Source organism: Acinonyx jubatus, chromosome B1 (genome assembly GCF_027475565.1).
Source record: "Acinonyx jubatus isolate Ajub_Pintada_27869175 chromosome B1, VMU_Ajub_asm_v1.0, whole genome shotgun sequence".
Classification (NCBI taxonomy): domain Eukaryota; kingdom Metazoa; phylum Chordata; class Mammalia; order Carnivora; family Felidae; genus Acinonyx; species Acinonyx jubatus.
Window position 1 is genome coordinate 3,300,909 of NC_069382.1, and position 14,564 is coordinate 3,315,472.

A 14,564-nucleotide genomic window follows, 5' to 3' on the forward strand; every position below is an offset into this window, starting at 1 on the left:
AGACTTGTGAGAGAAACTTTAAATGAAGATCTCAACATATATAATTGGAACACCATGAGGTACAAATTGACTGACCTGGGGAATAAATGAAAGTCTGCAATGATTATTTGAGGGAAAGTAAAATAGACCTCTCTATGAAAGGCAGTGTGTTTTTAAAAGGCAAATTTATTTAAAAATGTTAATTTAATTGTACTTCTTTCATTCCCTGGACAAAAGACCACATACAAAAGGACAGACCTGTGACTACAAAAAACATGTATTTTGCAAAATGAATTCAAATCTCTAAGGGGGAAAATTTTCCCCATTGTCTCCAACATAAACAAGTTATAGGAAGTGTATTTCTCTTTTTTTTTTAATATGAAATTTATTGTCAGATTGGTTTCCATACAACACCCAGTGCTCCTCCCAACAGGTGCCCTCCTCGATGCCCATCACCCACCCTCCCCTCCCTCCCACCCTCCATCAACCCTCAGTTTATTCTCAGTTTTTAGAGTCTCTTGTGGTTTGCCTCCCTCCCTCTCTTTTTTTCCCTTCCCCTCCCCCACGGTCTTCTGTTAAGTTTCTCAGGATCCACATAAGAGTGAAAACATATGGTATCTGTCTTTCTCTGTATGACTTATTTCACTTAGCATAACACTCTCCAGTTCCATCCACATTGGCAATGTATTTTCCAATAAACTGAGGTCAAGCCGTGGGGGTGTCTCATGACAAGAGCAATATTGCGACAAAGTTGTGCTTTCTGCGGTGTGGGATCTGCCCTGATTGTGACACAGAAACATGGCTCTGGGACTCTCCCCGGGATACTTATCTATCTTTCCAATGGTTCCCATCATCAGGAAGCAGATATGGCTTATTTTTCTCTCTTCTGTTATTTCTTGGTCTGGTCATCATGCATGCAGTCATAGGAGAAAATATTGCCCTTTCTCCATGGCTACTACATAAGTTTACCATAAGTAAACTATATCGATTTTCTACACTGCAAAAATTTATTAACTAGAATAGGTCATGTTTTAACTTCCTCAATCGTGTACATCTGAAATTTTGAAAGTTGATTCCAGCCGAAATGAAAGTTACCCTAAGATGAACTACTCGGGTGGTATTTCAGACATTTGTGAGCCAACAGCCAAGTCAGACTTAATTTGAGCAAGGAAGTGGCACAGTGGCCCCTGTGGATGAGCCCTGCACACCGGGGAGGAGAGAGCACGGCAAGAAGCCCCTCCCCTCCAGTGCACCTGCCTGGGACTGAACTGGGTACACACAAGCTGAAAGACTGAGAATAAGGCGGAAGCTTCCTGCTGGCCCAGTAGAGCCCTCCTGCTTGTCTTTTCCAGGTGAATTCCAGCATGAAAGGCCCCTCAGTGCCAGCAGAAGGTGCATCTGGGGAAAATGGGAGGGAGTAAGTGCCTTAAAAAATTACCCCGTTTGGAATCTTTGCAAACACAGCCTGCCTGCTTCGCTCCGCCTGTAGGAGAGCAACATCACTTCCAGAGACTCCTTTACTGCCAGCGTCCCAGGGCCGCTGGCGACCAATGCGAGAGGCGGGCGGAGAGTGCGAACTGGTTTTACTGTAATTATACTATGTGCAAACGGCTTTTACCATAATTATACTATGGTTGTAGAAGATGTTAACATTAGAGGGAGGTGGGTTCAGGATATACAACAACTCTCCGAGGTAGCTCGGCAAATTCTCTGCAAAATGATTTCAAGATGGTGGGGGGGAGGGATTCCCTAAGCTTCTCAGAAAAAATAAATATCGTTTGGATGACACAGGCAAAAGAATGTCATATTTCAAGGTAGAAATTCTCCCTTGGCTACAATTAGCTGTTATCAAATAAATTTTCCTTTATTTCTCTTTGGAGTTTTATGGTGGAGGTAACAACAGGTTTGAGACGATCCAAGCTGGCCATTGTTTCCCCCATCTCCCTACAATTTAAATGAGCCAAAGTTGTATCAAGAAGCCTCAGTATTTACACTGTTAGGCCAAAACTTTATGATAACTTCAGACCGGTCACATATGTCCCACCTTAGAATCCTTATAGTATCCAAGATTGCATTTGTACCCAAAAGTATACATAACAGATGTATATCTGTTATTACCTCGCTATATAGTTAACAACACACAAAAAAGGAAAGTTGAGAAGCATATTTCCTGATGACAACAGCACAAAGTAACAGGGGTGACTGGACTTGACGTGGCCTCACGTCTTCCTTGGGGTCCGCTGAGACGGGCTGGTGTTGAAGCACCAGCATACTGCATTTATTCTCCTGGTTTAAAGCCAATCAAGAAATACCATCTTGACGCATTTAAATATGGCTGGAAATACGGCTGAGGCCGGTCTCTGTTTACATCCCCACTCTGCTATCTGGTAGCTGTGTGGGAAGAGACTGAACTCCACTGGGTTTAGTTTTCCTCATCTCTAAAATGGGGACAGTAGCATCTCCAAGAAGTGGCTGTTGTTTCCACTTGCCTGGTACATAGCCATCAATCAATGAATATTACCATTCAGTACAGTGTCTGTAAAGATACATTACTCGATTACAAAATATTACAATATTTTTATAAAAATATTTTAATTAAAATAGGGGTTCAGGAGTCAAACCGTAAGAGACTCTTAAATACAGAGAACAAACTGAGAGTTGATGGGGGTGGGGTAAATGGGTGATGGGAATTAAGGAGGATCCTTTTTGGGATGAGCACCGTGTGTTATTTGTAAGAGATGAATCACTGGCTCTACTCCTGAAGCCAAGACTACATTGTATGTTAACTAACTTGAGAATAAAATTTAAAAAAAGAAAAAGGGTTTAGGAAAAGGGCTAAAATAATATCATGTTAGTTATATCCTTAGACTTCTGGCCAGTTTGTAGAGGTTCAGAAAAAAATAGAAATTCATATGTGTGTGTGTACATATGTACGTATATACATGGAATATATATACACACACAAACACGTGTACATATGTATATATACATATATATACAAACAACACACAGAAATTCACACATATCTCTACATATACATACATACATATGTGATATTTGTTTCTTGTTTATGTCATGCTTATTATGCTATGAAAGCATAAATTGGTTATGATTTAATAGCGAGATTATGCTTGGTTAATGGGAACAAAATAAAGTGCAGTTACAGAAGTCCACAAAAAATGCTGATGTGCATATATTATAATAGCTTTGTGGACTATGATTCCTGAATTTAAATTTAAAATGGAAAACATGATAGAAAGAAACCCCAGTTATTTCGACTGGGGGTAAAGGGACATTGCTATATAGTCTCCATGTTCCTGAATAATGCCATTGCCTTTCCAGAGTTACGTGACCGGACCGACTCGTTGACATGAGGGAAGTCAAGGTCATGGAAACAAAGAGAGACGACGCAAAACAGTCACAGGCTGGAGGAGGTAAAAGAAGCCTAGCTCACTGCCTGGTGGCTCCAGGAGCAGAACAATCACACCAGCAGGACAGCCGGAAAAATTCGCATCAGTCTGTACATTAGTTAGTTGCCTGGTGGCAGTATGACTTTCTTGGTTTCCATAATTATACTATGGTTGTATAAGACGTGAACATTGGAGGGAGGTGGGTTCAGGATACACAGCACCTCTCTGAGCTAGCTCTGCAAATTCTCTAGAAAATAATTTCAAGATGAACAGTTAAATAAAATAAGGGGAGAGGGGAGCGTCCTTCCTTTTCTTCTACCTTGGGCAGGGGAGTGGAAGAGTTCATTCCAGGGAGTTCGTCACTCTGGGTAAGCCTCTATAATCCTTCCTCATCAGAAATTAAATAAGCAGCAAGTCACATCTCAATTAAGTGACAAGCTGGATAAACATTGCAGGTGTTAATTGACCCTTCAAGGCTTCTTTGAAGCTCACTCAGCTTCTCCAGTTTCTTTGAAGTTGTGTGTTGGCTTTAGCAAGGCCCTGATTAGATTGGTTTAATAGCGAGATTATGCTTGGTTAATGGGAACAAAATAAAGTGCAGTTCCAAAACTTCTTTTGGTCCCCTCAAGTGTCGCCTTGTACAATACACAGAGACAAAGTGGTGGAGTTATACTGGTTAGTGAATAACTGAAACCTTAAGAAATCATAAAGTAACAGATGTTCTACTGGTAGAATGAGGCAGGTCGAATCCAAAGCAGCCCAGAATCATTCTCGCCTTTGTTATCAGTGACATTTTCCAGGGGAGGAGACCATACAAACTGTTGCACCTGTAGGACTTAAGTGGGCTGCCGTCTATAGGACATTGTAAGCATTACAGTGATAATCGCTTCTCGGACTTTTGGCTAAGATCAAGTGAAGCGTTACAGTGATTGAACGTCTATTAAATTGGTAGGTGTGGGATTCCCATACACCTGAACACATGTGCAAGGGACGCAAATATGTGCTTCAGTGAAGACAGGGATGTGTTCAGTGAGGCAAAACTGAAGGATGCTTGGCGTGAGGTGTGGTCATATGGAGGGCAGGCTGTGTGTGCAGTGCAAAGCCTTGAATGGCACAGTAAGGCATTTGGGGTTGTTTTGGATGGCCTGAGCCTCAGTCATTGAAGACTTTCGAGGAATTGATGCATTTACGTGTGTTTGGGGATGCTTTTTAAGTGCATTTCCTGTTCTTCGTTTCCTTTTCTTCTCTACCTTACTCACAGGCTACCTGTCCCAGAAGGGGATGCATAAATTATTCTCATGATAGGATGCATGTTTGAAAGATCGTAAATGCTCCATTAGTTGTTTTCTGTCAAGACTATCTGTTCCTCGTCCCTTTAACCACCAAGTCTTAATTTAGACACCACAGTAGGTTAACTCTGAAATAAAATCAGTTTTCTTTCTCCTTGATATTTCCTGGGTTGTGAGCTATAGGCTAGGCGGTCAAATCAGTTCAGAAATAAAGAAAAGTTGACTAGCTTCACCGCTAACCATGTTTTTAATTGCAAGAAAAATCATAATTACCAGAGCATGGGGCAAAGAGAATTAGAAATGGCAGCTCTCTGCTACCGTAGGGTATTGATAAGAAGCTAGCCTGTAGAAAATTAGAAGCTGACTAGTTAAAAAAAAAAAAAAAAAGTCAGCCTTATCTAATGTATATAGAGTGGATTCAGTTTAGATGACGAACCCCTCCACATTTAATGTATGGATAATTTTGGCACATTACATCATTCACCACATTTAGACTGTTCCGCTGTAGCCATGGTAACCCTTGCATAAAACATAGCTGAGTTGGTAATTTCACTCCAAATTCAATGAAAATAAAGCTAATCCTATTATTGTTCTTAACAATTTTCCAAGTAGCTTCTCTTGAGAGTGCCCTTGCTTGTATTTTCGGTATTGAAAAATGGATTATTGGAAAATTATATGTGCTTGTGCACTCCACACTCAGACTTGCACACTGACTGACTGTCACTGCTCTGTAGCCTTGTGCTTGAGGGGGGGCACCACCCACCTGCGCTCTATTAGGGTCTTCCTTGAAGTACAGGGATGCTCAATCTTTTAAACATACCAATTTGAACCATTAAACATTTCAGAGACTGTCAGTCTAAAATGATAGTAAAACAATAGTCTTTTTGAGATAAGCCATATTGCACATTTGTCCAGATCTTAAAAATGGACTTCAAGTGATTCTATTTTGTATTACAAATGTGCCCATGCATGTTCCCATAGTGATTTAGGAAAGCCACCTATTCCGTGATAGCCTCCATGGAAGAGAGATGTGGGTCCTGTGTAAAAGTGCCACGGCCATGTCAAGACAGTTCTTCTGGAGTTATGAGAAACGTGAAGTATCACCCCAAAAGCTCTCTCCGCTCCGACTCTCTATCGAGGCAGCGTGTGTGTAAACTCGCCTCTCAGGTGGTTACTCTCTGTGGTAGTAACCTGTTCGAGGCTTTACCGTGAAATCTACGAGATGTGAGTTCCCGACAGAGCATTAAGTCTACACCTGGCTGGACTGTCCTGTCGCAGGGATTGGGGTGGAGTGAGAAGGAAATGTAATTCTGAGTCAGAGGCCTTGAGCCTGAGTTCCAGTGCTGCCCTGTGGTCTGTGATCTCTGCTCCCAGCTTCTTCATCAATAAAAGTTAGAGGATACTAACAAGAAACCCCCAGGGCTTTTGTGCGAAGAGGACACTACAGATTGTCATAAGAACACAATATGAACACAACTCTATCTAATAGTAGCCATCGAGAGAAAGAGCGTGTTGAGTCCAACCAGATACTCCATTTGCCAGACTGGAAGGAACACAAACAGGGTCAAAGTTCCCACTAAGAACTTTCCCAACAACTGCCCAGTTTTTGTTTTTTGTTTTTCCGATGTGTTCACAGGTCATGAATCTTGGTACCCTGACAGATACCTAGATATATTTCAGAGCTGGAAAGTGTTCTCTGGCCTGAATCCACACACCAAGAAGACAGGCCACTGTCCTGGCCGCCATGCCAGCTCTCTCTCCGACAAACATTAGGAACTGTTGCTCTCAGGCCTCACAGGGGCCCATGGCCCCATCCTCAACACTTTTCTGAGTCCAATACTGAAGTTGTTGGGGACAAGTAGCAGGGGATCACGAAGACAGAGGTTAGTCAGAAAGGAGGGGGATGTGAGAGAAATCGGGGATAAGCCAAGAAGAAACAGGCAACAACTCAGACAACATTCTTTAGCTCCCGCCTGCCATCTTTAATTAAAATGAATGAAATGAATGAGCTCGTGCCTCTCAGTGGGAAGTCACAATGTGCTCATAAGAGCCACAAGCCCTTCTGGAGACTTGTGTCTCGTTCTGATTTCACATGCCCTATTTTTATTTCAGACCTTGACACGGACATCTGCACCTCCACGTTTCCTCTCTTACATAAACTAAGTCTGTCTGGCAGAAGCTGTCCGGACCATGGGTTCTAAAATCATGGTCAAAGATGTCTCTCTTTTTTCTCTCTTTCCCAACCTGATATCTTAGGGGCAAGGTAGTCGGTCGGTGCCCACGATCTGCAGAATCTCTCATAAACAAGGCCTTTACCATAAATCATATAGTTTCTGAGAGACACTCACCATGTATTTCATATTGCAATGAATTTCTGAAAACCAGAACGATGTAATTTTAAAGCTAAAAATGTTACATCCCCGACTCTCTTTTTAGTGATTGACAGAGAATATGAACTCAATAGATAGGTAATGCATATCCAGTATACTAGATATCCAGTAGCTTCCCTACTTATATAAACTGTTATGCGACTTGTCCAAGGTCACAAGGATATTTTTGGCAGAACATGGAAGAGAACCCAGGACACCCAGCGTTATGTTCACAAGGTATTTCCACTAAGTCTGATGGAACACAAAGGGAGACAGGTACTATCAACCAATTCTTGAATGTTTCAGATTGTATTACACGAAATCAACAAATGGGTAAACCCACTCATCTAAAAGTCTTGTTTAAGATGAATCAAATATAAAGCAAAGGCCAGAGAGGCAACGGTTATTTTTCTCTTAATTGAGGTAACATTTAATATAATCACAGCGTAACTAACGTAAGGAAATAATTCACCCATTAATATAAACCCTCTGCTTTGAATTTTGAGCCTTAGAAAAAAATAAATTTCAATTTAAATAACTGGTTTAAGACAGGTGATCTAATTTGATGTCATGTTTCAGGGTTGATATTTTTATCCTTTAGTCTTTACATGGAAATGCAAACTTGAACCCATAGAAATATTCCCACTCACTTCACATTCTCTACCAATGTATAAATGGCCAACATCTCCTCTGACTTACACCCTAATTTGAATGTGTGTGTGTGTGTCTGTGTGTGTATTCAAGTTAGCTTATCATCCAAGATCTGAAATAGAGTACTGATAGGGTTTTTAAAATACTAAGAAATGAAATAAAACAAAAACCAGTACAACTCACGACAAATGACTTAATTTGAGGCATAAAAGGCATAAAGACTTCAAACATCTATTCTTCAGATTCTCCCTCTTCAACTGCACTTATGGACACAACTAAAGCTGCTCTCACCAGCAATACCAAGACCTAGATTGATTCGCTGTAACTGATCAGACCCAGTTTCCTTCTGTCTCCACTAGCATACACGCCAGAGAAGCGATCCTCAGTTGATTAATTTCATATGTATGTTGCATTAGTATTTATGGTTTGCCTGTGACCCTTCATAGCTGCAACATCGTCAGGAAGGAAAAGAAATACGCAGTCATATATCTGCAGCACAGTAGATAAATGGTTGGTAACATGACATTTTAAAATGTCCATCGTCTAAAAATATCTGTTTACATTGAATCAGCTCCGGAACAAATCCAAAACTAACTTAGCTCGCCTGGTTACCATCATCTCTGTTGCTTTGTAAGAGTCGAGAATGAGGGCATGTGATGTTCCATTGCCCACGTGCACCTAACTTTCCCGGCTCCAAATACCGACGCAAAGACCTCTTGGAAACTTTGAGATCAGTCACAATATAGAGGGCTTTGTTAGCAGTCAAAATAGCAAAGCAAAGAAAGAACACTCATGTTTGCCAATGAATGTCCAAGGAGAACCATATTACAAAGCCTATTGTTGTATCTGGGGTAAACACATTTTTTTTCCCCAGGACTTACCATATGGACGGCGCTTCGGTTCCACTGATCTCCAAGAAGTCGTACCCTTCTTCTAGTTGAAAGTCGGTGAAGACCAAGGCAATGGTGTCCCCGGGCTCAGCGAGGATGGTCCAGGTACAGTCAGCATTGTTCCCGTATTCTGAGGGGAAGTGCGGGCTGGAAATGTGGCTGCTGGTTCCCCGCAGGGTCCCTCCACAGGCTCCCTCAGCTGGCAGGAGCAGAAACGAATGGGAATCATATTTCAAGACCACTTCGTACACAAAGTTCATCTACATCTACAAAGTTCATCTACAAAGTATCCATAGTGATCGGTGACAAATATTTTCCGAACCCCAAATTGACAGTCTCAACACGACAAAGGGTTTCTTCTGATTTATTAATTTAGTTTTGTGGAAAAGCTTACAAAGGTCTAAACGATTACCCCGAATTATTAACTGACTTTCCATCGCGGAAGAGTGAAGTCTTGACTTTTCTAATATGGCAGTGTGTCGTTGCCATATACCTCACATTCACAGACGGCTTCACAAAAATGTACCAAAACTTTCTCTGAGATTTAAAAGTATGTAGCCATGTTTTATCAATTCACTGATACCTGGCTTTGAAAATACAGTGATCCTGAAAGTAGTCATCACCCTAATTGTTTTTCTACAGACTCTGGAATGTCTATTTGGTTTTGAATTTCAGGTAAGTTCTGGACTAATATGATGATAGAGACACAGCAATTCATAAAAACTTTGTGAGTTGGAAACAGATGCATGAAAACTTAAAGTGGAATAACTTGGAAAGTAGCAATTAAAATGGTCAGTGATGACAAAATGCCTGTAAGATATAATATAAATTTGCATTAAAATATTAATTTGAGGGGAACCCATCTTACCAAGTTTTCCCTAGAGTAAAACATACATGTTATTGAACTCAGAGCATTGCTTACAAAACGTTATGTACATAGTAAACTGTAACACAGGTAAATAAATATTTATAAGATACTTATGCTAAGACATGTCTGGAGGTGTCCTTTTTTTCTTTCCTTCCCTCCTTCCTTTTGACCTATCAGATAGTTTCTACCCAAAGAGCATATTTAATATTTATGGGTGTTGATGCTCTCATATAACTGATAAATGAAGTCAGCCTGTCACCGAGATGGGGACATATGCTTTTAACAGCTTGTGTGCCTGGATAACATCATGTAGAGCAGATATTTTCATTGGCTACTGATGAAACAACTGTATATGTAAATGTAGTATACACTTGCATATACTCACACCTCTGTAGTAACAATTGTTTTTCATGTATGAACATGTCATACATACATGCATGATCAACACACACAGCATAATGCTATTTTTTTTTCAGCATAATGCTATTTAATACACTGACCTTATTTCTCTAATTTTATCATATGCTGTGAAAGTTATCTCAGTATAATGCAAAAAAAAAAAAAAGAATTACAGCACTCTCATATAAAAAAATATCATAAATGAGTGGACTTAAAAGTTACCAAATCCATTTCTGTCAGTTAAGCAACTGACTTTTGAATTCGGCTCAGGTCATCATCTCAAGGTTCGTGAGATCGAGCCCCACACTGGGTTCTGCATGGACAGGGCAGAGCCTGCTTGGGATTCTCTCTCTCCCTCTCTCTCCGCCCCTCCCTGACTCACACAGGCGCTCTATCAAAATAAATAAACATTTAAAAACATATAAATAAATGAATGAATAAGACTTTGAAATAGGTGTATTTGTGTGTATCACACTAGAGGTAAGAGTGAATGGGACGAGAAGCACACTGGTCGGTTCTGGGAAAGCAAGGCGGCAACCTTCGCCAAGCAGGTGACATTGCACCTGTTGAGAGTATGCACCAGCAGGCACCTGCTGGAAGCAATGGGCGTCAGTGGTGGCTCTACAGCAGAGCCCCGGAGCCCCGCTCTGTGCCTTTCTCTCTCTAGCTGTGTGACCAGTGGAAAGTCTGAAGACCTGTAGAAAGTGCCAAAGAAGCCGGGGTGACAGGGTCGCTCCAGAGACTCCAGGAAGTAGATATACACGAACTGCCATCGGGATATTTTCACATTTAATGGCGAATAGAGCTGTGTTGGTGCCTACCAGCGGACAGAAGCTCAGATCACATGCCCTTCCCTCTCAGCAATACATCCCTTTTCCCTTTAACACGAGAGCCGTTGAGCTGAATAACCGGCATTGTCACCTTTTACGTCTCAGTTCTGATGCAATGAGCCTAACAGTTTAGACACTAGGACTTCAAGTGACCAGGACTTCAGGTGAGGACTTGGCACAGCATGGAGGGTGAGACGCCAAGGGGCTGGGGAGTGAGGACATGCTCACTAATTCCAAAGAGGACCAGAGGCCACATTACAGGAGCGGACGAGGGCTACAATTCTATGGTAACTTTGTTGGAAATAGGAGCAGATGATAAAATAAAGACAAGAATAGAAAACAGAAACGAAGAGAATGAAGAAAGAAACTGGCAGAGAGAAACAAGAATACATCTCTCCCAAACCTGCAATCACCATTGTGTTTTCTCTGATATTTTAATGCCCAGAGAACATTTTTAAATGGATTACAGTTAAAATTATGTCAGGCTAAATATATATGGGATATATTATGATTTCTTAATGGGGCATTTCACATAAAATATTGCAGAATGCCACTTAGATAATCTATTTGAAATGTTTGAGAATTAAGCACATGAAACAAAAAACACCTTATGTCACTCACTGGATAACACACTTAAATCACAGAAAACTCTCTTTAGTAGAGAGTGTGGTAAAAACATATTTCTGCCTATGTGTTTGTGTGGGGGGAGGGTATAGAAAAGGAGTTTCCATGGTGCTTCAAATATTTCTCCAATGGAACATTTTAACTATTTTCTTTGCCATTTTTGTAAGAGAATTTTTTTCTAAATTGTAACATCTTGCTCAACCGAACACATAATGGTATTTGAGGAAGGGTCACATAACTATCATTTTAGAGTAGCCAATGTTTTTAAAAATAAATCCAAGTTTTGTTTTTAGATTTACAAAAATCTATCAGCAGAGTAATTACACATATAGGTAAAACAACTGAGCCAACATTTTCCAAAGCACCTTCGGCCTTGGGAAAAATGTATTTAATTTTAATTAATTTTGGGAATCCTATTAGTTGTGAACTTTGAGTTTTGCTGCAAAAGATATTAAGCTACCTTTCTCTAAAATGTCACTTTATGATAAAGACTTTGCTAAGTAGAAATTGGAGCCTCATTCCTCATAGTGTAGGTGTTATGAGGACCCAAATACACAGGGGGATTCAGTAAATGATAAGACGAGCCTCATCTGTGATGGGAGGAGAGTGTATTAACAAAGTGGGAAACAAAGAAACTTGAAAAAAATCATTTAGAAACGGCCTAATAGAAAATACATATGAATGACACCAATTAAAAGGAAAGTATAAAATAATGGGTAAATTAGCAGAATAAATATACTGTATTATGCCAAATAATGTATTACCTCAACTAAAAGAAATTATGTGACTGAAGCAAAAGAAACATTACCATAAACAAACTTACGTATATAAAAACATTATTTTCAAAATAGACATATAAAAATAATCCAAAATAAAAAACAAGATAATGAGGCAAATTTGCAACATAGCAAAGGGATGTCTTCTATACTTATTTGATTCACATTAAGAATAATACACAAAGAGGGGTGCCTGGCTTGCTTCGTTGGTTGAGCATCCGACTTCAGCTCAGGTCATGATCTCATAGTTTGTGGGTTCAAGCCCCACATCAGGCTCACTGCATCAGCACAGAACTACTTCAGGTTCTCTGACTCTCTCTCTCTCTCTCTCTGCACCTACTCTGCTCATTCTGTCTGTCTGTCTTTCTCTCTCTCTCTCTCTCCCTCAAATATAAGTAAACATTGAAAAACATTAAAAAAAAGAACAACATACAAAGAGACTGATGGAGAAAAGGTCATCAATGACAATTTAAAAAAGAATTCCAGAAAGAAATTCTACACACAGGAAAAGGTTTAAACACTCTTGTTCTCACAATAAAATTAACACAGGGGTGAAACACTTGAAGTTTTAAAATGCATTTTTTACAAAAAGGAAAATAAGGGTAAAATGGGTATTATTCTTTGCTTCTGATATCAATGTATATTGATATGAAATTTTGGACAATTGATAATATACATTAGGGATAATATATAGGATGTTCATATCTTTGGCAAGTTACTCAATTTGAGGTCTTAATATTTATCGAGTACATTTTAGGTGCTTGATATTCTGCACTAAGTCCCTTATCTGGACCATTTATTGAATCATTTCAAAATGTATGAGAAAATTATCGTTCCTATTTCATAGTTGTCAAAAGTGAGATTCTGGTTACTTATGAAAAACGTGCATCTGGAAAATGTTAAGACAGTCATGAAATATCAACACGATCAAGTAAGCGGCATTAACATTAATCGGTATATACATTATTGTAAAACACTAAAAGAGGTTTAACTGGTGCTTTGCAGAAACGCAAAACAAATTCCCCGGTATTAAGGTGTGTACTTATGAACACTTTAACATCACTTTCCTGCCTCACGTCCTCACTCCCTCACTTTGCTTTCTGAATCCCCTCCCTGCAAACTTCCACCTAAGTCCGGATCTCAAAGTCTCTGTGCTCTTGGGACCTAGGCCAGGAAACTATAGATGTGAGGGTTTATTTTAGGTTCAACGTGATAGTCAACCTGTGCCCAGATATTTAGCTGGGACTTACTCTGGGTAGGTCTATAGGGGTGCTTTTGGAAGAGATTAACATTTGAATGTGCAGATACAGTAAAGCAGATAGCTCTACCCAATGTGGGTGGGCCTTGCCCTATTCCTTAAAGGCCACAGTAGAACAAAAGGGCTGAGTAGAAAACAATATGCTCTCTGCCTGCCCCTCTTGGAGCTGAAACATTTATCCTCTCCTGCCTTCTTGCTTGGATTCTGGCTGGAACTCACTCACATCACTGGCTCTCTGGAAACTCCAGCTGGACTTAGTCTCTACAATGGGATCAGCACATTCCCCATAATAAATCTCTTTATGTTCCTCAGAATCTCACAATGAATCTCAAAATCACATACCATATTATATTTACTTTTGAATCCCACATATATTATTAAAAAGTGCCCTAAAATCGTATCAAAGGAAATTGGACTTTCCTAGCGAAATTGCTGCTATCTGGGTGAAGCCTGAGGATGAAGAAGCAATTTTTCGATGGTCTTCCTGCTGTGCTAAGACAATGAGTTAGCTTGATGTGTCTTTACAGCATCATGAGGCAGACTCTGTCATTGTCACTCAATCCCTGCTTGTTGATTGGGTTTCACTGTCATTTGTAACAGTGATAGTAATATAGCAATAGTAGCAGCAAAGACAGTTAAGAGTTTCAAAGACAAATTATCTCGATTGAATAGCTCCAAGAAACAGAGACAAAGCATCATATATTCCTGTCCTGATGTTTCATTACATCACCAATGTCCAAGGGAAAAAAAAATATGAAAATCTGAGATAGCTACCATTATAAAATATTCATTCATAATTCATTTTCAGGCATTTCCCCAGGAAATGTACATGGATAAAGATAATGCTTTTCTGGGAGTTGCCTGTATCTCATTATTAAAGGTATCTCCTATAATAAATAGTAACAAGGACAAAGCAATTTCCATTTTAAAATTATGATTAAGAGATAACACCGTGTCCTGGCTTTTCAGCCTCAACACCGTGTCCTGGCTTTTCAGCCTCACCATCGTTAACATCTTGGGCCACATAATTCTTTGTTCTAACAGGATGCTCTGTGCATTGTAGGAAACTTTGTAACATCCTAGCCTGTGCCCACTACTTGCCAAAAATATCCCCAACTGTGTTGAGGAAAGATGTCTGCAGACATTGCCAAATGTTCTTTGGGGGGCAAAATGGTCCCTTGTTGAGAACCATTTACTTAGATGAATTTAATTAGTTCTTTT

General features: G+C 39.9%; 1 protein-coding gene across 3 annotated transcripts in view; it reads right to left on the reverse strand.

The window, feature by feature from the left end:
• CSMD1 (CUB and Sushi multiple domains 1) overlaps window positions 1-14,564 on the reverse strand; it is a 1,996,605-nt gene that overhangs the window by 991,593 nt on the left and 990,448 nt on the right. For all 3 annotated transcript variants that reach the window (XM_027049973.2, XM_027049974.2, XM_053217751.1), the window contains one exon: window positions 8,580-8,787. In XM_027049973.2, coding sequence (XP_026905774.1) covers window positions 8,580-8,787 — 208 coding nt within the window. The remainder of the gene's footprint in view (window positions 1-8,579; window positions 8,788-14,564) is intronic.